The sequence below is a fragment of the Zootoca vivipara genome, chromosome 6 (genome assembly GCF_965207765.1).
Source record: "Zootoca vivipara chromosome 6, rZooViv2.hap1.1, whole genome shotgun sequence".
In the NCBI taxonomy this organism is placed as follows: domain Eukaryota; kingdom Metazoa; phylum Chordata; class Lepidosauria; order Squamata; family Lacertidae; genus Zootoca; species Zootoca vivipara.
Window position 1 is genome coordinate 18,143,977 of NC_142589.1, and position 23,767 is coordinate 18,167,743.

General features: G+C 48.2%; 1 protein-coding gene across 2 annotated transcripts; it reads left to right on the forward strand.

Annotated features, from left to right (window-relative positions):
- The first annotated feature begins 136 nt into the window (after positions 1-136).
- LOC118086931 (putative glutamate receptor) lies at positions 137-23,555 on the forward strand. Of its 2 annotated transcripts, XM_088671664.1 has the most exons (12): positions 137-375; positions 681-745; positions 3,184-3,291; positions 8,057-8,088; positions 8,929-8,991; positions 9,355-9,534; positions 10,923-11,149; positions 13,841-13,932; positions 14,077-14,294; positions 15,997-16,222; positions 19,727-19,974; positions 21,915-23,555. In XM_088671664.1, the coding sequence occupies exons 3-12, from the start codon at positions 3,219-3,221 to the stop codon at positions 22,008-22,010; spliced, it is 1,455 nt and encodes a 484-aa protein (XP_088527790.1). In that variant the 5' UTR covers positions 137-375; positions 681-745; positions 3,184-3,218; the 3' UTR covers positions 22,011-23,555. The 2 variants fall into 2 exon arrangements, with proteins under 2 accessions (XP_088527790.1, XP_034974923.1); XM_035119032.3 differs by lacking the exon at positions 137-375 and having other exon boundaries at positions 493-745.
- The last annotated feature ends 212 nt before the right edge of the window (positions 23,556-23,767 follow it).

The following is a 23,767-nucleotide window of genomic DNA, read 5'->3' on the forward strand; positions in this document are numbered from 1 at the left end:
TGTACTGTATATTGCACATGTATTTCATTTTCTAAACTAACCTTTAGGGGTTTGGGCAGCATTTTTAGGGCAATGAGGCAATGTGTAAGCACAACAAAGCCCCTCTTTCCCCATCACTGAATGAAGCCAAAACATCAATGTTGGGGAGGTAGGAGAACCATATGGGTACAGAAGGATGCAATCAATCTACGCCAAGATAATACTTCATGTTTTCGGCAACAACAGCAGGCAGTGACATCGCTTTTAGCTGTTTCTTCCTTGTAAATGTGACCTTAACGAAACCTGGAATCTCTAACACTGACTGAAGAGCAGCGGGAGGAGTCGGACAGAAGCATTAACTGAAAACAAGCGGTGCAATTAAGAAACTGAACCCAGGTAATGCCCCATCCCCAGGTATAGATGGGATTTACGGGAATGTGTTATGATTCCCTCTTTATGGGGTGAGCAGTTGTGGCTAGGGCAGGGGGCCCATCTCTTTCTAAACCATGCAGTGAGGTGATCTCAACTGAGAATGAGCGATGGGGAAATTAAATGTTGTGCAAAGTGTTCTCCCAGCTGCGAATTGAAACAGCATTTCCCCCCCCCCCTTTTGGACTTTTTCACTCCCCACTGGGGCTCCTCCTCCTCCGAAATGGGCAGGAGGGTCTGTGGTGTGGCTGATTTATGCGATCATTCCTCAGTTCCTTCTCGCTGGGCTGCTGTTGCTGAAGAGCTGTCCGTCCCGGGCCGAAAGGAGCCGCCAACTGTAAGTGAGATGAAACAAAGTCAGCTTGCCTTTTCTATTTCCCCCCTTCATTTTTCTTTCCTGCCTGGACACATTTTTTTTCCTTTGCAAACATTCAGCACCCAGATACTGTGGACTTAGCAAGAGCACAATCTCTTCTGCCTGGCAACAACAACAACACCCCCCCCCCCCCGGTTTCTATTCCATGCAACTCCTTTTCTCTTGGTAGGGGACTATAGTTTTGTCTTCGCTCTTCCACGTTCCAGAAAATTTTCCATTTTAAAAATGTGCATCTTCACTGCAGACTTGGAAGGGAGTTTGGATGTGCCTCAATGCTCACTCAGGAAGCTTTTAGTTAGAGGCTGTGACAATTTTCGGGTAGGATTCGATTGCATGCTGGCAAATGCAGGTTGCGCAATTTTCTGTGTGCAACTTACCTGCTTCACTTAAAAAAGACAAAGAGAACTTTGGGCAATAAGAAGAGGAGTTGGAAATTGTTGGGTAACCTCCCTGGAAACAGCTCAGAACAGTTGCCTCCTATATAGCCAACTGTGTCTAATCTTCCCACAAACAGATCAGAGTGAATGATTGGGGGGGGGGAGTTGTCTTGAAGTGCCTTCATTGCACAGGTTGTCCTATAAGTGCTTTAATCTACATTGGGTTGGCGGATGTGTGACAGAACTGTGGAAGCCTGATTAATTTGGCCTCCAGGTTATCAGTTGAGCGTAGCAAAGTGGCCGTCCAATGTGACCCAATGCAAAATGTCAAGGTGGAATCTGCAAAGGAGGGGTTGAGTTTGGCTTGAAGCTCATGGAATCTCTTGCAGAGCCTGGATCCTCCCTGTTTTCCATGGTGTCCCAGGGAACGATCATTTTTCTGGACTTTACGCATGTGCCGATTGCCTCAATCTTATTATTTAAAGCTCTGTGAGATTTCACATGTAGAATATCATTTTTTTCCCACCTGTACAGTAGGGCTGGAGGGGCAAATCTGATCGAGTTTGCATTTCAAGGTGATCCTCCCTAATCTGCATGTTGGACAATGAAATTCTCCAGATTCTGCAATATAGTTTTCCAGCCATGTAGCGTGTACACAAATGCAAGTTCCTGAGCGAGGTTTTGCATAAAAACACATCTGTTTGTGATGGTAGCGTACAAAAAATGCACAGTACTGGAGAAAATTGCTTTGAAAAAATCTGTGTCTTAGGCAAACTGCATACAAAAATGTGTACATCCGAAGAAATTCACACTAAAATGCTTTTGAATCTGCAAGAGGACTTTTTTTTAATATGTATTTTAAAAATAGCAAAACGCATGCAGAACTAACCTTAAGATTGGAAAATGAGGAACAAAGGGCTACATGCAACCAAATTCCAGATTAGACCCATTGAAATTAACAGATCCATGTTATAATAACATGGCCCATCTAGACCAGCATCCTGTTCTCACAGTGGCCATCTGGGTGCCTGTGAGAATCCTGCAAGTGGGACCTGAGCACAAGAACTCCCTCCCTGCAGTTTCCAGAAACTGGCAATTCAAAAGCACGTTGCCTCTGACACTTCAGTGGGTCAACTCTAAGTTGGACGAGCATGGGACACAACCCTGGGAAATACAGTGGTACCTCAGTTTACAAACTTACTCTGTTCTGGAAGTTTGTTCTTAACCCGAAGCGGTTCTTAAACTGAGGCATGATTTCTCTAATGAGGCCTCCTGCCATCAGTGCCCTTCCACTGTTCAGCTTCCGTTCTTGGACCAAGGTAAATTACCAAACCGGGACACTCCTTCCGGTTTTGCGGAGTTCGTAAACCAAATGGTTTGTAAACAGGGCTGCTCTTAAACCGAGGTACCAATGTAGAGAAATTGACAGGTTCAGCCATCCGTACCTTCGCCTCTTTCTCTAACTCTCCTGCTTCCCTGAGTCTCTCTCTCTCTCTCTTTCTCTCTCTCTATATGTACACAAGTGCAAATCATTTGAAATGCATGTTCTCCTCCTGCACAGATCATAGTTTTGGAAGAGGACTGATGTGTAACTCCCAAAAGTGATCTCCTCATATTTTCTTGAAGCAGGTCACTTCATGCTGCTGTGACATTTCCTAAGAGGGACTCGCATAATTCGGGGGGCGGGAGAATCTTGTAGTGCAGTCCTTCTGGAACTTTATCACTTTGGAGATCTGTTCAGACCCACAACTGAATACCCTCTCTGAATATTAACAAAACAACACAGAGACACCAAACTTTTCCACATTTAGAAACGAGTGAGTGAGTGTGAGAGAAAATTCTAAGGCCAGAACCATCTTCTTTGGTGCTTGATTTCCATGGGGATTGTTTTTTTTGGGGGGGGGAGGCATCCTAGATTTAATTCCCTTCCACCACAATGCTTATCTTTCCCTGCACCGACAGATATGCCCTAGACTTGTGCCATAAATTGCAACAGCCTGATTTGCATTTTGCTGTCAACAGAGGCTCTCCCGATCAGTAGCGGCGAAGTTGAGCTGATGGACAAAACTCTCCGAGTCGCCTTTGGCCTGTGCACCACTCTGCTTTTGCTGGGAAAACCGAACTGGATAGGTGAGAAAAGAAAACTCTTCTTGAATTCTGTGTTCTAGTTTACAAAAGCTCTGAAGGCCTCAGGTTCAGTCGGAAGCCTTCCCCCCCCCTCTCTCTGTGTGTGGTGTGTTGCACCCTAAGTCCAGAAGCTGAATAAATGGAGGTGCAGGAGAGGAAGGCGCCAGGCATGATGAATAATAGGATTGTAGCATTGGAAGGGATCCCAAGGGTCATCTAGTCCAAGCCCCCATAATGTGGCAATTGCAACTGAAGAATCCCAGACAAATGGTCATCCAAAAACACCCAATGAAGGAGAGTCCGCCACCTTCCAATGTACTCTAAACATATGGAATTCCCTGCCACAAGATGCATCAATAGATCCTAATCTGACTCCGCATCCTACATCTTAAGAGATGGGCTGTAAGTCAGTGGTTAGCACACCTGCTTTGCATGCAGAAGGTCCTAGATTCAACCCCCCCAGGCAGGGCTGCTGAGAGAGAGAGAGAGAGAGAGAGAGAGAGAGAGAGAGAGAGAGAGAGAGAGAGAGAGAGAGAGAGAGAGAGAGAGAGAGAGAGAGAGAGAGCTGCTGTCTGTCAATGTAGACAACACTGAACTAGATAGACTAAAGGTCTGACTTGGTATAAGGCAGCTTTCTATGTTTCCCTCTTGTTTGTGAGCTCCTGCAGCCTCTATATCTGACCTTGTAAGCAGAATGTTGGACCATATATAGTTTGATTCAGGAAGGGGTTCCTTAAAACTTCCAGCTGCCTTTGGGAAATCCTCAGCACACCTGAGGCCATACCATTTCAGAGGGCAGGTGGAGGGCTGTACAGAGGTACCTCTGGGTAAGAATTTAATTTGTTCTGGGATCTGTTCTTAACCCGAAACTGTTCTTAACCTGAAGCACCATTTTAGCTAATGGGGCCTCCTGCTGCCGCCGCGCCGCCCAAGCACAATTTCTGTTCTCATCCTGAAGCAAAGTTTTTAACCTGGGGTACTATTTCTGGGTTAGTGGAGTCTGTAACCTGAAACGTTTGTAATCCGAGGTACCACTGTATACTTGTCCCCTTGGCAAAAAGGGTGAAAGAAAATGTACCTCAGGGTGAAGGGTGCATTAGAAACTTTCCACAATCAGGGAAGCTTTAAAATGTGGGATCATTCAGATCCTATTCACTAGGCACCCCCAAACTGCGACCCTCCAGATGTTTTGGCCTACAACTCCCATGATCCCTAGCTAACAGGACCAATGATCAGGGATGATGGGGATTGTAGTCCAAAACATCTGGAGGGCCAAAGTTTGGGGATGCCTGCTATTCACCATAAAGGTAAAGAGTAAAGAACCCCTGGATGGTTTAAAAAGGTAAAGCTACCCCTGACCATTGGGACCCAGGTGGCGCTGTGGGCTAAACCACTGAGCCTAGGGCTTGCTGATCAGAAGGTTGGCGGTTTGAATCCCTGTGACGGGGTGAGCTCCCGTTGCTTGGTCCCAGCTTCTGCCAACCTAGCAGTTCAAAAGCACGTCAAAATGCAAGTAGATAAATAGGAACCGCTACAGCGGGAAGGTAAACGGCATTTCCATGTGCTGCTCTGGTTCGCCAGAAGCGGTTTTGTCATGCTGGCCACATGACCTGGAAGCTATATGCCGGCTCCCTTGGCCAATAATGCGAGATGAGCGCACAACCCCAGAGTCGGTCACGACTGGACCTAATGGTCAGGGGTCCCTTTACCTTTACCTTTACCAGTCGAGGACGACTCTGGGCTTGCAGCTCTCATCTCGCTCTATAGGCTGAGGGAGCCAGCGTTTGTCCGCAGACAGGTTTTCTGGGTCATGTGGCCAGCATGACTAAGCCGCTTCTGGCGAACCAGAGCAACACACGGAAATGCCGTTTACCTTCCCGCCAGAGCGGTACCTATTTATCTACTTGCACTTGATGTGCTTTCGAACTGCTAGGTGGCCAGGAGCTGGGACTGAACAACGGGAGCTCACCCCATCGCGGGGATTCGAACCACCGACCTTCCAATCAGCAAGCCCAAAGGGCTCAGTGGTTTAGACCACAGCGCCACCCGCTCCCATGCATGACCAACATGAATAATAACAAAAATGCTCTATGCTGTCCTAGCAATTACCTTGAAGACTGACTCAGATATTCTGTTTGCAAATTCAAATATAAAGTGTTGTTTATCTTGCCGAAAGCAAAGTTTTTTTCTCGGGGGTGGGGTGGGGAGTGAAAATCTGATTTCAATAACTGTTTTGAGCAGATCAGCTTAACAAAATTATCTTTATTAACTTCCCCGCCACCCCCAAGAGAGGAGGTTTTGATTTATTGAGGCAGGTTTTGCAAAGCTGATTTCCACGCAGCTGCAGTGAAAATGGTACAAACTGTTTCACTTTGATCTAGTTGTTCTGCGGGAAATTTTTATAATTGGCAGCTCCGCAGATCTCTGGGAAGTTTGAACTTTGAAGAATTTACAATTCTACCATTCTAGGGGTAAAAGTCCAGCTTAGTTTGCTATTCTCCCAGAATTAAAAGGCTGCTGTGTTGTTTTTCTCTGTGTGCCAAAATACGTTTTTGACGCTTGGCTCGAGAGTTTACTTCCCAGAGGAGCTCCTCTTGCTGTTTGATGGATGACATTTGCCAAAAACATTTGAACAGAGGTGGGAGGTCTGCCAAGAAGGGGCTAAGGAGAGTGGAATATGGGGAGGGGGGGGCATAGCTCATTGTTATGGCACCTGCTTTGCCTGCGCAAGGTCCTGGGTTCAATCCCTGGCATCTCCAGGTAGCACTGCGAGAGAGACCTCTGCCTGAAATGCTGGAGAGCTGCTGCCAGTCAGTGTAGACAGTGCTGAGCTATTTGCACCAACGGTGTTAATTCAGTGCAAGTCTGCTTCCTATGTTCCTGCTCCTTGGACCAGGCCCGTACCGATGGATAAAAAGCCTCCCTGAGATTCTGTAGGCAATAACTAGCTCAGTGGTGGAACGCACACTATGCATGCAAAAGGACCCGGGTTCAAATCTGCGAGTTCCCATCCCAAAACCCTGGAAAAAAAGCTACAGTACCAGGCATGTAGATGCTGTTGATGGGTCTACTATGGTATGACCTGGAATAATATAGAAGATTCGTATTTGGTACCCGGCCAAGGGAGGTAGCTCTCGACTGGGAATGAACACAGGGTGACCATTTAGGCATTGCCAAAAATCAGAAGAAAGGAGAACACAGATTTGCATACGTTCGCTGCTTATGTATAGTTGCAAATTTAGAAGCAGACTATAATTTAAATACATCTCACCCTGGTGGGTTAGGCTGGGAGCAAGTTGCACCAGCTAAGTCTTGCTGTTGATTGGGGTGGGGGGAGCCTCAGCCCTTTGTGATCTCTCCTTAATTTGTCTTAAATCAGCCTTGAACCCTCAAATGCATAAGGACAAAGGAAGCTTATAATGAGGAAGCTGCCTTATACAGTCTTATACCATTGCTCCATCTAGCTTGGCATCATCCACTAACTGGCTGTCTGGGGTTTCAGACCAACATATCTCTCAGTCCAATCTGGAGCTGCCAGGGTTTGAACTTGGGACCTTCGTCATGCGACACAGATGTTCTGCTACCGGGCTGCAGCCCTTCCCTTTTGCAGGACAGTCCTCGGCAAAACAGGACACATTGGGGGGGGCACCCTGAATTAATCACACCTTCATTCCCTGCTCGTGCAAAGCTCCCTGATAGGCTACGCTCTCTCAGACACAGCTCCCTAATTGGCCAGGACATAGGACCCACAGGACGGCCTGCGGCACAGTCTCATAATTTCATATCAGCCCCCCGAGAAAGCCTCACGGCGTTATGCTCTGCGGCTTCTCCTGCTTTGTGAGGTTTCCGCTCACACATGCCACCTTGCGCCTCCTTTCTCCACGGTGCTTGTTCTGGGATCCCAGCAGAAAAGATCAGCGTTGGATTTGGGTGCTGTACAAATGTCCCTGTCACGAACTTTGGCCATGGCTGCCATGCGATTATTTATGGCTCCTTTCAGGACGTTGCCTTTTTCTTAAAAAAAAAACAAAAAAAACTAAACTGAATAATAAAAAGCTTGGAGGCATCCTTCTTCTTCTTTACAATGGTGCTTTGAGTGCCCCCCTTCCCACAGTGGGGGGCACTGAAGGCTTCAATGAGGCCACTTGTTCCCATCCAAGGCCCCTGCGCAGGAATCCGAAAAGGAGCCCGAAGGAACTCCTGCTGGCTCAAACGAGCGGGCGCTGAATGGGAACAAGGGGGTTCCTTTGAGCCTTTCTGTAGCTCCATGGAGAGCTGTCGTGGTGTGAGTAAAAGCCCCTTTTGAGGAGGCGTAATTTAGAGTTCAGTCCAAGATGGAGGAGGCAAAATTGATGAACCTTTTCTATAAACAGCATGAAAAGAGAGGCGGGAGGGGTGGGGCGGGGGTGGGGGAAGAGAGAGGGAGAGAGATCTGGTCCCCAGGATTCTGGAATGTCCTCATCTCTCTGCCAGGCAAGCTGGTATTTTGATTTCCTCAGGCCAGGGGTGGGGGAAGCTTTTCCAGCCATCTGGAGGCCACATGCCAGTGGCAGGCAGGTGGGAAAAGGTGCGGGGCCCGCAAATGCAACGTTTACCTTGGTGCAATAGGCAAGTTTTTATGCACACTTTCTGCCCTCTGTCCTCCGTCCAGGCAAGCGAGGGGCATTATCAGAGGTTCGGTGACCTTTCCCTTGCAGGATGGCGGACCTTGATGGTTGCAAGAATGCGATAGTTCACTGTTCCCTTGTTGTTTTGTTTTAATTTACAGGTGCTGCGGAGGATGGGGATTCCGTTAGCAGGGTACGTGTCCGTCCCTTTGGGTGTGTGTGGATTGTCTGGGGTAGGAATGGATTTGAACACCAGTGTTCGATGCTGAGCCTGGTTATGGGGCGGGAGGGATAGTCCCATGTATTAACAGAAAGAGATGCAAGTATTGTCCAAGTCTAATGCTGGTGCTCATCGCCTTGCGCATGTTTGATGTGAGAAGAACCAATGACCTTTCTGATCTTGGAGTTTCGAACAGTGCTGTGTGCGCGCAGCTTTCTTCGCTCTTCCAATGGCCTATTCCTATTAAAATCAATGGACTTGCAGCTGTCTGTTCATATCTGTCAGGGGGACTCCCTACAGGGACCCTCCTCCAGTCATCCTGACCAGCACTTCGCCCAGTGACAGCACAAGCAGCGGGTCAGGAGGAGGGAATGAGAAATGGAGCGGGATGGAGAGGGGGCTCCAAGACGCATCAGAGCCCCTGCACCGACCCAACTGGCCAGAGGAGGAAGGACAACGCAGCGAGGTGTCGGAGCCTCTGCAACGCTCCAGCCAAAGGACGGGAGAAGGAAAGCAGCCCCTTCCGGTGCCCATGTTGGGTCATGCACCCAGACGTAGGGCAAGGGGGCGGCGTTTTGGGGTCCCCAGGCTATTATGCTGGCGCAAAAACAGACGAGCGTCATTGCCGGGTTCTGAATCAGACTAGGCAGTCGTGTTTTCTGATGTCTCTGCACTGTAAATAGTATGCACAATAAAGCTCTTCAAGACAGAGCAGACTTTACTCAAGAGCCACAATGCCCTGACAATATCATTTGTTGCCCTGTGAGGGTTCTGTCCAGAAAGCGGCCAGTAAACAAATGATTTCGTTTGCAGGACTCCGCCTCTGCTGGGGAAGGCGGGAAGGACCTCCCAATGCTCTATGTCACAACCATCCTGGTAAGTCAGCTTGGCAACTTTTGTGAAAGATGGGACTCCACAAATTGGTGGTGTTATAACGCATATCAAAAGTTTTTCTTTCTTTACTGGAATCCCAGGTTGGCAGAGTGCTGTTGCACATGTGTCTGGCTTTTGGGCTTCCTGCGGGTATCTGGTTGGCCATTGTAAGAACAAGGTGCTGGACTGTTGGGCCATTGGCTTGATTCAGCAAGCTTGTGCTATAGATGACGAAAACTCGGCAGCACCTCGCAGGCAGCTGAGGTTAGGATGACCCATGAAGCTCTGCCTGTGGTCTTTGGTGGTTCTTTCTTTCACATGTGCAGACATGCCTTGTTAGCTAGGTCCCCCTTGCCTCATCCATAGGAAAAGCCTTATGTGATGGTCAAAGGAGCAGAGCTCGAGGGCTACTGCATCGACCTGCTGGAGAAGCTCTCCAGAATGCTTCACTTCAAGTACAAGGTGGGCATCGTCAAGGACGGGAGGTATGGAGCGCTGAGTTCCGCAGGAAACTGGTCCGGGATGATTGGAGAGATTGTGAGGAAGGTAAGCTTTCCCCTGAGCCCGTGTGTTGCGCATATTTCCTGTTGAAAAAGACTACGGCCACTTTGCAGCACTCATGGAAATTAATAAAAGGAAAACCTCATCAGAAGAACATGTTCTACCCCAGACATCTTGTGTTTGATAGGTCTTAACTGGAGTCCAATATGGCGGCGGCAGCAGCATCGGCCCTCCAGATGTTTTGGACTACAATTCCCATCATGCCTGACCACTGGCCCTGTTAGCTAAGGATCATGGGAGTTGTAGGCCAAAACAGTTGGAGGGCCGCAGTTTGGGGGTGCCTTACCTATGGCCTATACTATGGCGGGCAACATTTCTCCAGGAATAGGTCGTTTTCGACAAGGCTGTTGTTTACTTCTGGCAGCCATTCATTTTGCATTAGAATCTCTGACCTCCAGCGACACAGTTGCAGAATTGGACTTGTACATGTGTGTCTTCTACATGTATAACTCTTGGGGAACCATGAAATCTTGCAACTGGCTCGTCGTCTCCCCCCCCCCCCAGTCAATCTGCTGTCTCTCTTATTAGAAAATATTTGTAGTTTTGCCATAGACACAGATTATGCTTACATAACTGCCGCAGTGCAAAAAATATTCCACGAGTGGATATTTCCTTGAAGTATGTCTTTCCGGTAATGTAACGAATAGAGACCATATTCCCATCAAGCTATTTGGATGGCGATTCTGCATTTTTGTTACGATAAACTAGAATTTGTTAATCCGGTCTTAATATTGTCGGGGTATTACTTGATTCCCCCCCCCCCACAATTTCTTTGCAATGCAGACTTTTGCTGCTATTAATAGATTTGTGTAAAAGTTCTAGATCTTCTTCTGGGAATATACAGGCTGTCGCTGATGCACTCCTTCCATTAGTGCAAGGATTTTCATTCGCATAACTTACTCTCCCTCTCCTCTCCCTGTGTGTTCCCCTCCCCCTCCCCAAATCTACTCTGGAGGATTGGGGTGGGGGTGGGGAAGGACCCTGAACAGATTTAGGAGAGGAGGCAAAGGCATGGAGAGGTGAGGCTCTGTTGTGCAGGCAAAACACTTTGCACCGATGGAAGGAATGCATCAAATGCCACTCCATTGTTTTTTTTAATTAAAGTACCCCAAATATTTAGGATCAAATGACACATGCATGGGTGGATCCTGGATTTCTGAAGTAGATCCCCCCCCAACCCTGAGGGCTGACAACCCCAATCTGTTGGACCCCCTTTCTCAGTGTATCACAATTCTACTTTGGGAAGCTGCGAAATGCAGCACGGCTATCGACTGGGAACGAAGATGGGGAACAGAGCTCTGTGCATGTGTGTGGAGTCTAATGGCATTGTATTAGAAACAGTCCTCTGCCTCCTCTTTCTACCCTTTTGGTAGGAAGCCGACCTGGCGGTTGCTCCGTTGACCATCACATCAGTGAGAGAGGATTTCGTTGACTTCACCCAACCTTTCCTGCACACAGGAATCGGGATCTTGCTTGAGAAGGACCCTTCCCTCCAGGAGGCTTCCCTCTTCCATTTCTTGACCCCCTTCAGCAAGGAGACTTGGTTTGGCGTCCTGGTGGCTTACCTGTTCTCTAGCCTTTGCTTGTTCCTCGCTGCCAGGTGAAATCTCTCTTCTCTCTTCCAGATGATAGAAAGGAAGAAGCAGGTGCCTTTTTAAAAAAAACCCGAAAATGGTGATAGTTCTATTTGTACGCTGCTTTGAGTCATTTTTTTATGAGTAGAGTGACTTATTATTAAGCACAGTGCATTTAAGTAAAGACATGATAGCCAGACATATGGGCAGAGACACAAAATATTACCAATTTTTACCGTACATCTTCAGCTGAGGGAAATGGGGCAAAATTATCTTCTCACGTTGATAGAAGCAGGTGACCCTTAACCCCACAGCCTCGATAATTTATTGCATGTGCCTATAAATTCATCACAAAGCCCAGACACATCAGTGGATTCATAAAATAATAATATTAGTGATTTTTTTTACCACAAACCTGCACCTGAGGAATGTGTGGTAAAATTCGCCTCTCGGGTTGACAGAAGAAGCATATAACTTAAATAAAAACAACAACAACTGGGATGTTTTACCACAGTACCGTGTTTCTCATATTTTAAGGCATCCCCAAAAAATAAGCCATGACAGGATTTCAAAGGGTTGGTGAAAAATAAGACATACCCCGAAAATAAGCACTATCGCAAAGCCCCGACCGAGTGAGAGGCGAAGCCGCGGGACCCAGCAGGAGCTCCCTGCCTGCTTCCCCGAGCCGTAGCGCATCGGGGGACAGAGCCGAAGATCGGCGGGCGCTCCTTGCTGGGCTTGACAAGCCCAGGAAACAGCGCCCGCCGATCTTCGGACCTGTGCTGTGTGACAGGCGGGGGTGGGGGGGAAGCGGAGATCGTTCTCCGCTCTCCCCCCACCCCCGCCTGTCACCGAAGATCGGCGGGCGCTCCTTCCTGGGCTTGACAAGCCCGGCAAACAGCGCCCGCCGATCTTCGGCCCTGTGCTGTGTGACGGGCGGGGTGGGGGGAAAAGCGGAGATCGTTCTCCGCTCTCCACCCACCCCCACCTGTCACCGAAGATCGGCGGGCGCTGTTTGCTGGGCTTGACAAGCCCGGCAAACAGCGCCCGCCGATCTTCGGCCCTGTGCTGTGTGACAGGCGGGGGTGGGGGGGAAGCGGAGATCGTTCTCCGCTCTCCCCCCACCCCCGCCTGTCACCGAAGATCGGCGGGCGCTGTTTGCTGGGCTTGACAAGCCCGGCAAACAGCGCCCGCCGATCTTCGGACCTGTGCTGTTTGACGGGCGGGGGTGGGGGGGAAGCAGAGATCGTTCTCTGCTCTCCCCCACCCCCGCATGTCACCGAAGATCGGCGGGCGCTCCTTGCTGGGCTTGACAAGCCCGGCAAACAGCGCCCGCCGATCTTCGGCCCTGTGCTGTGTGACAGGCGGGGGTGGGGGGGAAGCGGAGATCGTTCTCCGCTCTCCGCCCACCCCCGCCTGTCACCGAAGATCGGCGGGCGCTGTTTGCTGGGCTTGACAAGCCCGGCAAACAGCGCCCGCATGCACTTTATTAAAAAATAAGACATCCCTTGAAAATAAGCCATGTCGTTTTTTTTTGAGGAAAAAATTAATATAAGACATGTCTTATAATATGAGAAACACGGTATGTGTATTAAAGCACGCCAAAGCCCAAACATATTGGCAGATGCAGGAAATCTCCATGATTTTTACCACACATCTCCACCTGATGTGTGCATGGTTATGTATTTTTCTAACCTGTTTTGGGATATACTGTCTATATCCCAAAAGATAAGCCAAAGGTTCAGAAATGACTTCACAGCTTTGTTTTATTTATTGCTTGGTCCACCGTTCAGTATTCTAGTGCAGAGTTGTATATTTCATGTTTCATGAAATACTAAAAACAGCAAAATGAAAAACAGACGCAGAAGGTGATACATTTTACTGGGGTGGGTGCTTAAGTTTCCCCCTTCTCTGGTAACCCTCCCCAAGGGTGCTTTTCCACCTGGAGTCACCCACAGAGAGGGCAATTTTAAATGGAAAAAATGACTGCCCCACAGAGGAAGATGGCCCGTTGAGGCTTATGGGGTCCTGCTCCACCAACTGCAGCCTGCCCCTCACCAACTGACCCTTCTTACTTACAGCAGGCATCCCCAACCTTTGGCCTTCCAGATGTTTTGGACTACAATTCCCATCACCCCTGACCACTGGTCCTGTTAGCTATGGATCATGGGAGTTGTAGGCCAAAACATCTGGAGGGCTGCAGGTTGGGGATGCCTGACTTACAGCCAGTCCAAAGAGGCTTCCTGGCTTCCTCCTTAGTCTCAATTCTGCCTAACAGGGAGGAGTAGGATGGAGGCAAAAGATATAAGAAATAAATCAAGCCTGCTAGATCATTCCGCCCACCTCTTTTAAAGCCATCCAAGTTGGTGGCCATCACTGCCTCCTGTGGAGGTGAGTTCCATAGTCTAGTTTCTTTGGCCTGCCATTGGCTGCGGCTGTACCTGTCCTTGATTCTGACTCCGCCCACTGTTGGGCCTTCTGCCCTATCGCATCCAGTGGTCACCAGCCACAGCTGGGCTCGAGCAGAGTTGGGGGTGAAGCTCCTCCCTTTCCTTGCTCCTGAACGCCGCACAAACCCGTAGTCTTGGAACAGCCACTTTTCACCTGTTCTCTCTTGCAAGATGCGCGCAGCTTGTGTGCTCCTGTATTGTAATCCATGTGTTCACCAGGGGCAGGTGAATGAATGACTGCCTTACCTTTCTGCCTCCCCCCTCCAGAATGAGCCCTTGCGAATGGGATGGAAATGAAGAGACCAGCTTCACGCTCATGAACAGCCTGTGGATTGGAGTGGGGGCATTCACCTTGCAAGGTTAGATCCCCCAAAGTCCCATAGTTCCAACTATGCATGAAGAAGTCCTTTCTTTTGTCTGTCCCGAATCTTCCAGCATTCACTTCCACTGGACGTTTAAGCACTTCTGATGTGCTTTCTGATGCTCTTGCTTCCTCCCTGCAGGTACCGTGCCCCGACCCAAGTCTCTCTCCGTACGGATAATTTCTGCCATCTGGTGGCTGTTCAGCATAGTGCTACTGACCGCGTACATCGCTGGCTTCAGCTTTGTTTTGGAGTCGGGCTCTGAGCAGATCTCCATCCAGACCTTTGAAGACCTGGTGAAGCAGGGGCATCTGGAGTTTGGGACCATGGAAAGCTCTTCCACACTCCAGTATTTCAAGGTGGGCTTGGCTATGTTTGGCTGCCAGGGATTTCGGCCCTGGGCTAAGACACCAAAAACCAGTTGTATGGAGACCTTGGCAGACTCTATACCAAATGCAGTTGGTATAGAACAGCCATAGGCAACCTTGGCCCTCCAGATGTTTGGGGACTATAGCTCCCATGATCCCTAGAGAACAGGATCAGTGGTCAGGGTTGATGGGAATTGTAGTCCCAAAACATCTGGAGGGCCGGAGTTGCCTATGCCTGGTATAGAACAAGATTTCCCAAACTTGGGTCTCCAGCTCTTTTGGGTCTCCAGCATCATCCCTGACTACTGGTCCTGCCAGCTAGGGATGATGGGCGTTGTAGTCCAAAAACAGCTGGAGGTCCAAGTTTGGGAAACCTTGGTATAGAATACAAGTTTCTGGAAATCATGAGTGCTGAGAGTGCTGTTGCACCCGGGTCCTGCTTACAGGCTTCCCACTGGGGCAACTGGTTGTGAGAACTGCATGCTGGACTAGCTGGGCCTTTAGCCTCATCTAGCAATGCTCTTCACAGGTTTTAAATGGGAATAAACTTGGGAATCTAGAGGGCTGCTTTTTTGCCTGTCCGTGCACACTGCTCCTTTGAAGGGCTCCTTCCACCCATCTATGCATCCCCTGACACAATTTATCAAAGCTGTTACTTTTCTTCTTCTTTACCTTTCATGGCTCTTTATTTTACATTTGGAGAGTCATGCCCATTAATGGCACTATATAAACGAACCAAGCAAATGAACAATGAAAAAATGAATGTAATTTTGAAGGAGGAGGGTATATGGTTGGTCTCAGCCATAGGAGCCAACTCCTAGGGACTCAGCTCCCTCTGTCCCCCCCAATAAAATATTTGAGGGGGCTGGGCCTCCCCCCTCCAAAAAGTTGACGGGCATTGCCATTCAAATGGTGTGCATGCACCATATCATGTGATTGGTTATGCAGGGTGGGGTTCACTTGGCCCCCATATGTTTTATTCAAGCTGGCACACCTAGACTCAGCAAACCACTTGTGATGGACTGGCCCATCCAGGTCAATTCATCAGAATTAAAATCTCAGACATCTGGTGGGGCCCATTACTTTATGAGTCCCATGCATGCTCTTCATCTCACAGGGGTGCCAATTTGCACCTGCTCGCTTTTCCCTGGGAATCTGGCTAAAAGTATAAATAATCCTAGCCTCGAAAAGTATGTAGAGCTGAAAGGGGAAGTACAGTAGGAAAGACTCTTCCAAAGTCCTCCTTCAGCTCTGTGTAGCTTTCAAGAGAAAAGGCAACTTTCTGCATCACCTTGTGATCAAGGGGGGCAGGAAGTGGGGTCTCTGGGTGTGCCAGGGGGACACCTAAATGGCACCACTGTATGCATGAGTGCCTTAGCGACCCCTGACATTATCGAATACCCTGTGGCTTCTTTGAATTACAAAGGCTTGTTTGCATACCCAAGTGACACGCTTGTGTGAACTGCTCGGCACGCGCTTGTGTAAATGGCAGCTCCTTTTCAGAGAATCATAGAATTGTAGATTTGGAAGAGGCCCCGGGGATTGCCCGGTACAACCCCCTCCAATGCAGGAATGAACATGCAGCTGTCCCATATGGGGATCAAACCTGCGACCTTGTTGTTGTCATCACCATGCTCTAACCAACTGAGCTATCCAGGAGGCCCTTCCTAATGTGATCCTGTTGTGGCTGCAGAACTCCAAGAACCCGATCCAGCAGTTGGTCTACGAGTCCATGAACAAGAAGAAGGACACCGCTTATGTAAAGAGCTACCAGGAGGCAATCCAGCGCGTGCTGGATTCGAATTATGCTTTCATCGGAGAGTCCATCTCTCAAGACCTTGCTGTTGCCCAGCACTGCAACCTGATCCGCTCTCCAGAGGTCATAGGGGCAAGGGGGTTTGGCATCGCCACACCAAAAGGTAAGCCACCAAAGACCAAGAATTGCACCTGAGATGTTTCAGATCACAACCTGATTGTCTTAAGCCAGGGGTAGGGAATCTTTTTCAGACAGAGGGCCACATACCCCCCTGAGCAACCTTCCAGGGGCCACATATTAGTGGCAAGTGGTGCCGGAGGCCTTAGTGGGCAAAGCAAAATATGTGAATGTTCCCTTTCTAGAGTAGGCTAGTTTTACCCATTCACACACATTTCTGTTCTTTTTCCAGGCAAGCAAGAGGCACGATCAGAGTTCAAGGACACATTCCAGCCAGGCCAAAACACTCAAGAAGGGTGTGAGTCAGGGCTGGTAAAGGATGTTGCTAAAAAGGGGGTATAGCCTGGGGAAAATCCAAGGGCCCGATAGCAAGGCTTGGAGGGCCACATTTGCCCTGTGTGTTAGGGGTTCCTCAACCGTCTTCAGCAGCGATTCTGACTTTTGTTTTTGCAGTGTCCCCCATTTCTTTGGCATTTGCCTACCCAGTTTTTTGGTAGAATTTGGTGATTCATCATCATCATCATTAACTTATTTAATTTTTAAACGCTGGGTTGGTTTGTATTAGGGCCAACTGAAAGGTAGCAAGTTGACTTTGGAGGCGTACCCAACTAAGTTCTAATCAGAGTTAGATCAAATTAAATTAACAGACCGTAATTAGTGATGCCCATTAACTTCAGTAGGTCTGCTCTGAGCAGGGCTGGCATTGTCTCCAAGCCCTTTGAATTCACTTGGAATCTTCTTCAATCTGGATGTGAAGCTAAAAAAGGGAAATAAAGGAGCATGGGGAGGGCGGAATAAACCTTGCTAGGTAAAGTCAGTAGCATAAGATGGAACAGAGGATGAGGTAGCATGCAGACCTAGGCCCCACCTGCATTACACATTATACATGTAGAGCAGCATCATGCCACTACTGGATTCTCTCAAAGAATCCTGGGAAATGTAGTTCGGTAAGGATGCAGGAAGTTAGTAGTAGTTCCTCTCAGAGCTACAATTTGCAGAGTAGTTTAAAAGGGCAATTGCTCTTCCCAGGCAACTCTGAGAATATGGTTCTGCTTACAACTCTCAGAACCTTTAACAAACTACACTTCCCAGGGTTCTTTGGGGGGGGGGAGCTATGTTTGCTTGCAGTGGTAGGATACTGCTTTAAATGTCCTTTGCAGACAGGAGCCTTAAATCTGGTGAAGTATGCATAGTTTCCACCAAAAGCTCTAATGCAGCGTTTCCCAAACTTGGGTCTCCAGCTGTTTTTGGACCACAACTCCCATCATCCCTAGCTAGCAAGACCAGTGGTCAGGAATGATGGGAGTTGTAGTCCCAAAACATCTGGAGGCACACTGGTTGGGAAACACTGTTCTAAAGGACTGTGAAGCACAGGGGCTGCTGTTTCTTTAGGCTCATGGTTCAAATGGACCTCGACATAGGACATCTAGTCCTTGCTGGTACAGGTAACCTACTGCTTCAGCATCCCCAATGGGTGACCTTCCAGTCCTTACTTTGAAATATGTAGTGAAGGAGTGTCTACCACAGGCTGCCCTCTAGATGTTGTTGGACTACAACCCTCTACCATTCCTGACTGTTGACCCTGTTGGCTGGGTTGATGGGAACTGGAGCCCAACCAATATCTAGAAGGGACTTCCATCTTCCAAGGAGTGGTTGCCACCAACCTGGATGGCTTTAAAAGAGGGTTAAGCAAATTCATGGAGGACAAGTCATTGACTGCTAAACCTGAAGACTATGCTCTGCTTCTACTGTTGGAGGCAACAGCCCTCTGAATGCTGGGCATCTCAAGTGGGGAGAGTTAGTATTGCACTCAGGTCCTGTTTGCAGGCATCTCATAGGCATCCGTGAGAACAGGATGCTGGACTAGTTGAGCCACTGACTTGATCTAGCATGGCTTTCCTCATGTTCTTATGGCCGTCTGTTCCACGGTCAAACGCTTTTCGTACTTCCAGGAAGTTCTTCCTGGTACTTAGTTAAAAACCCCTTCCATGTAACTGGAATTTGTTGGTTCAGGTCCTGACCTCTGGAGGACCACAATTTTGCTTTGCCCATCTATGACAAAGCCCATCAAATGCTGAAAATATCAACACCAGCACTTATTTGTATCTGCTTCAGGCTCTAATTGGAACACATGGGAATCTTAATGGAACACCAGGAGATTAAATTAAGGGTAGCTAGCCTTTTTTTTTTTTTTTTTTTTTGCTGAGCTATAGTCAACCTTCTGGATGTCAAAGCAGGCTTGGAAAAAGTGTTGAGGTGTGGAGATTTAGCTTGTTGTCTCCTTGACACCTTCTAATCACTAATTGGGCTTTTTCGCAGTCTTTCTCTCTCCCCTTCTTGCCCCCACCCTTTGGCTTATCACCCAGCGTAAATTAATAATTGACATAAAACCCAAGGCTTGTTTTCTGTTTTGTTGCATTGGAGTTGGGTCTTGCACTTCCAGTACTGCGTAGAAAATGACACAGAGTTCTTCATCCTCATTCTGGATTCACTTTTTATAAAAGTAGCACGAGGATAATTTGGAAAAAGATTGGGGGCCATACCTGGGGAAACCAGCAGAAAGGTCTACGGCTAGCAGTTGAACATTGAAGGTGGTATTTGCTGGAGATTAAATAAACCGCAACCTAAGGGAGTGGGTGGGAAATAATGGGTTTCGGGGAATGAATGCAAACTAAAAAGTGTTGCATTTTTATTATTGACTTTGCATTGCCTGTTCTGTTTCCAAAAGTTCTCTTCCCCCCCACCCACCCGCCATCTCAAAGAGTGGGAAATTTGCATCAAGAAAATCAAATGTGATATGGAAGGAACATAAAGTGTGGAAGCTGGGAGTAATAGGGTTATAACGGCTGCGGGGCAATAGCTATGGGAGTGCTATGAGATGACCTGAAGGCAAAACCCCAGACCACGACGCTCAGCCTTGTGATGGCGCTTGAGATTTTGCAATCACAACTGGCATTTTCAAACAGATGTCCACAGTAAACAGGACTAGCAGCCTGCCAAGGCATGGTTAAGGAAGCAAAGCTGCTCAACAGAGCCAGTTTTGAAGCACCTTAGAGCTAGACAACCTATGGCAAAGCCACCTTGTGTTCGAGTTGGGACCAAGGGTTGCATATGGCTAGACTAGAACCGTACCACAAACTCTGAAAAGGAGCAGTTAACTTTTTATGCTTGCCGAGCAAAGCGCTTTGAGATTTTCTTGAAATGGCGGTTGTTGACGCTACATCTGAAATCCTTGTGTGAGTGGGAAAGCAGGCAGTGAGGACATATACCTTATCTAGTTTCTAGCCTGCCGTTTGGGTGCACATAACCATCTTCCAAGCTTTGCCTGTACATTGTTTAAGGCTGGCCTGGCTGGCCTAAATGGTGCCTGTAGACGTTGCTGGATTCCCATCAGGTCAGGAATTAAGCATCTGGAGGGGGCACCAGGTGACCTACACCTGGGTTAAGCCAAGAGGTGAGGACCCTTCCACTAATCCATGTCCACTCCTAGGATCCCCCTGGACTAACGAGCTGTCTGTGGCCATCCTGAAGCTCGGAGAATCTGGCGATCTCGACTACTTCCGGAACAAGTGGTGGGAGAGCAGCTGTTCCGATGAAGATCACGACAAGTGGAGCCCGATAAAGCCTCAAGCGCTGGGAGGGATGTTCCTCATCCTTGCCCTGGGCCTTGCCTTGGGAATGGTCATCGCTGTGGTTGAGCTAACCAAAAAAAGCCGGCACACTGCAGATCAGGAGAAGGTGAGTTGCAGGCTGGATTTCTTGCGCTGAATATCAGTGCAATGATTATAATCCATTAGGATGTGGTCAGGAGCTCCGTATACTTGCTGGGTTACCTGGGAGAAAGTGTTTTACTTGTGCGATGTGGGCAGCCAATAGGTTTCCCCCTTGCCATGAAAGAAATTGAATAGTTTAAAGCCCTGGGGGGCTTCCAGCATATTCTGTTGTGCGTAGGCACCATTTCTCTGCACTTTCCTCTTGCCAATGGGGAGGGCTGATAGCATCCCTCAGAGCAGGAGATGTTCCTGAACAACAACTCCCATCAAGCATGGGCAGGGATGATGCGAGTTGCAGTTCAGCAATGCCTGGAGGGCCAGAGGTTCCGCCCACCTGCCTCAGAGGGCTGGAATTGACCCTGGGAGTCTTCTGTAGTTTTTCCTTTATTTTAAACAAGGTTTAAAGCAGGCATCCCCAAACTTCGGCCCTCCAGATGTTTTGGACTACAATTCCCATCATCCCTGACCACTGGTCGTCTTAGCTAGGGATCATTGGAGTTGTAGGCCAAAACATCTGGAGGGCCGCAGTTTGGGATGCCTGGTTTAAAGAGTGCTTTTAAACTGGATGTCCTTCCCAGCACATTTCCCAGAAATTTCTTTTTAACTTCAGGAAAACCCCTCAACTGGCTAGGTGAGAAATCCTTGTGTGTTATCGAGCATTTGGGGGGCAGGTTTTGGGGCAGGAAATCTTCAACTTTTTCAGGCACAGAGCTCCACCTCTAACTCCCAAATGCATCTGGTTTTTGTTTTTTAAGAACATATATTTGCAAGGCAGTAGTGCTGCTGTTGTGAGCTGCCTCAGATCACCTGACTCAATGAGACAAGTGCTGGGAGCACTGGTAAATCTGATTTCCCCATAACTCCCTACCCCTAGGAAAGCAGAATTCCCCAGCGAGCTCCTGGTGCTTGGTTCACATCCATAGTAGGATGCTTTGTGCCACAAGCAACACGTGGGGGAAAGGCTACCTTCCAGCTCAGGTGTGACCCCTCTGATCTCCCATGGGCATTTCCCAGCCTTCCTACCCGATATTGCTTTTGACAAGATGGCAGGTGGTTTGCACCTGGTGGTTTGCTCATGCAAAACTAGTCGCCTTACCCCTGAGCTAACTGCCCCTCCTCACCCCCTCACTCTACCGAATTCCCGCAGTGTTTCAGCTAAGTCACACAATGCACAAAGATGTGCATTGATCTGTTGCTCTCACACTGTTTCCTGCGAGGCTTTCAGTGCTTGCCACACACCCAGAAAAACAACATTCCATCACACGCTAAGGGTCATGTGAACTGACCTGCCGCTGCGTTTTTATTTGCAATGAAGGTGCTCATTAGAGAACATTGCGACTTTTCTTCTTCTTTAAAAAAGAGAGATTTCCTGCAGCACACTCTCTTGCCAATTGGGGGTTCCCTTGCGAAATGTTTATTACAAACCGTTTTTGTACCACCATCAATCACCTCCAACTGCTCAGCAACCCTTAATGAGAGTTTGTGAAAGAAATCAGCAGTTTCTAATTGACAGCCCTCCCAGCCTCCCGTTGTCACACTGCCCTTCCCTTTAACTTTACAGATGTTCACAGTTAGCTGATCATGACACAGTAATGTCTCATAGCCCACTTTTCTTGTACTAGTCTTAATGGCTTACCAAAAGAAAGAAAAAAAAGTAATGCACATGTGGAATTTCTGATTTACATTTAAACTCTTTGAGGTGGTGCTTCATTGAAGGTTGGTGTGGAGAGCCTGTGGGCCTCCAAGGTCTCATTGGACTTCCAGCCCCGATCAGCAGGCCTAATGGTCAGAGATGATGAGAGTTGTGGGACCAGCAATATCTGGAGGGGCACATATTTCCCCATCCTTAAGGGGAAGAAAAAAACAAACAGCACTATCCTTCTCTCTGCCTTTACTTGTGTTTAGAAATCTTGCTGCGCCGTGTTCACCAAGGAGCTGAGCCAACGTTTCCGGCCGAGAGAAGGGACGCCGCAAGAGAGCGCAGGGAAATCGAAGCCATAAGTCGACATAGGAAAAGCAAAAGGCCAAACCTTAATGAACTTCTTCTCCCCCTTTTTAAAAAGCAACTCTACTATGCATTACTTAGAGGTGCTCGCTTGAGAGATCTTCCTAACAATAGAGGGGGTGTCTGGCTAAAATCTAGCGTAGGTTCTCTGTAATAACACAAACCCTAAAACCCTCTCCATATGTAACGTTGCAAACCGCAGGCGACTGAACCAGTTTGTTCGGGGGCTTGCTAGCGCCTGGGTCCTGGGTGTTTTAACATTTTCACTCTTCCAGAGTACATGTTACCGGTGTCTGTAAACCACAGCCTTGGCAGGATGACGAATGCAGTTGTTGGAAGAACCTTAGTGAAGCTATGCAAATAATTCGTTCGGAAGCCTAAGGGGAAGCAGCAGCACCGATGGCTTGTAGGGAGTTTTGCGGGTGGCGAGTAAAGTGTAGTCCTGAGCTCCATAACAAGCTTTGTCAAGAGCAAGTTGCTAGTCCTCAAGGAGCTTGAAAGCATGCCTAATGAAAGAAGGAAATGCTGTAGACTAGGGGTGAGGGTTGCATGTGTTGTTTCAGGTGCCTGCAGATCTCCTCCCTTACAAGAAACATAAATCGTGGAAGTGTGCTCAACATGCAGAACAGATGCAGGTAGAAAGAGTTTCTTGACCTTTCCTTGGCCCAGAGCATTATTTGCATTTAGTGCTGAGTATAAGCAGCCTTAAATGGCACTCCTGTGGACCTGTTCAGCTGTGTTATTGACAAGTTGCTCAGGAGGAGGTGGTGTTTTTAATCAAATGCTTAACAGAAGCCTAGGCTTTGCAGATGAAGCTAGGGAGTGCTTCCATCGCAAAAGAGCTGGCAGGTGCCCCCAGCTATAGTAAGGACTAGTACCAACTTTCCCAAATGCCTCAATGCAGCACGGATTTGCATGCGCTTAAACTCACTGTGACCAATGTCCCCTGACTGTGTTGTGTGGTCTAGAGTTCCGACAGCTTTTCCTCTCTTTTTTTGTGCGTTCAAGCTTGCTCACAAACCACAGTGGCATATGAGCATCTTGGGGGGCAGCAGCATTGGCCCAGGTTGTAACAGCAGAGGGCACAAAGGTCTGCCACAAGTGACTTCTTTTAATATGTGCTGGGGATTTAAAGGGCAGATTAAGTTAGGATACAAGCAACCGCTACCCAGAGCTGGCTGTCTCTCTCTCCCTATCTCCCTGTAGAAGTCTCTTCTAAAACCCTCTCTGCAAGCCAACCACCTTGCCTTACAAACGGAACAAAAGAATTAGCAACATTTTTATGTATCACAAAAGTCATCTAAATAAAAGCAAGTTATGACCAAGCTGCCTCTTTGTATGTATATCCACACATCAAAGTCTGTAGTTTTTCCAAGTGTGAGAGAGAGCCAGTGTCCTGCAGTGGTTAAGGGTGTTGGACTAGGACAGGCATCCCCAAACTGCGGCCCTCCAGATGTTTTGGCCTACAACTCCCATGATCCCTAGCTAACAGGACCAGTGGTCAGGGAAGATGGGAACTGTAGTCCAAAACATCTGGAGGGCTGAAATTTGGGGATGCCTGCACTAGGTCCTGGGAGACCAAGGTTCAAATCTGGGAGCTGCTAGGAGAAAAAAGGGGGATATAAATGCATTAAACGAGAAAGCAAATTGATTTTTTGGGGAACAGGGAAAAGGGACAAGATACTTTCAACTCAAGTCACCTTTCTTAGAAGCTTTCAAAGTTTCATTTTTAGTTGTGATACGCAATCGGTTC

Bases quoted from the DNA above. Each gene is read 5' to 3' on its own strand.
- LOC118086931 (XM_088671664.1), top strand. From the start codon at position 3,219: ATGGACAAAACTCTCCGAGTCGCCTTTGGCCTGTGCACCACTCTGCTT. The intron at 8,992-9,354 runs GTAAGTCAGCTT...CCTCATCCATAG, and splicing joins TCTATGTCACAACCATCCTG to GAAAAGCCTTATGTGATGGT. The intron at 14,295-15,996 runs GTGGGCTTGGCT...TTGTGGCTGCAG, and splicing joins CCACACTCCAGTATTTCAAG to AACTCCAAGAACCCGATCCA.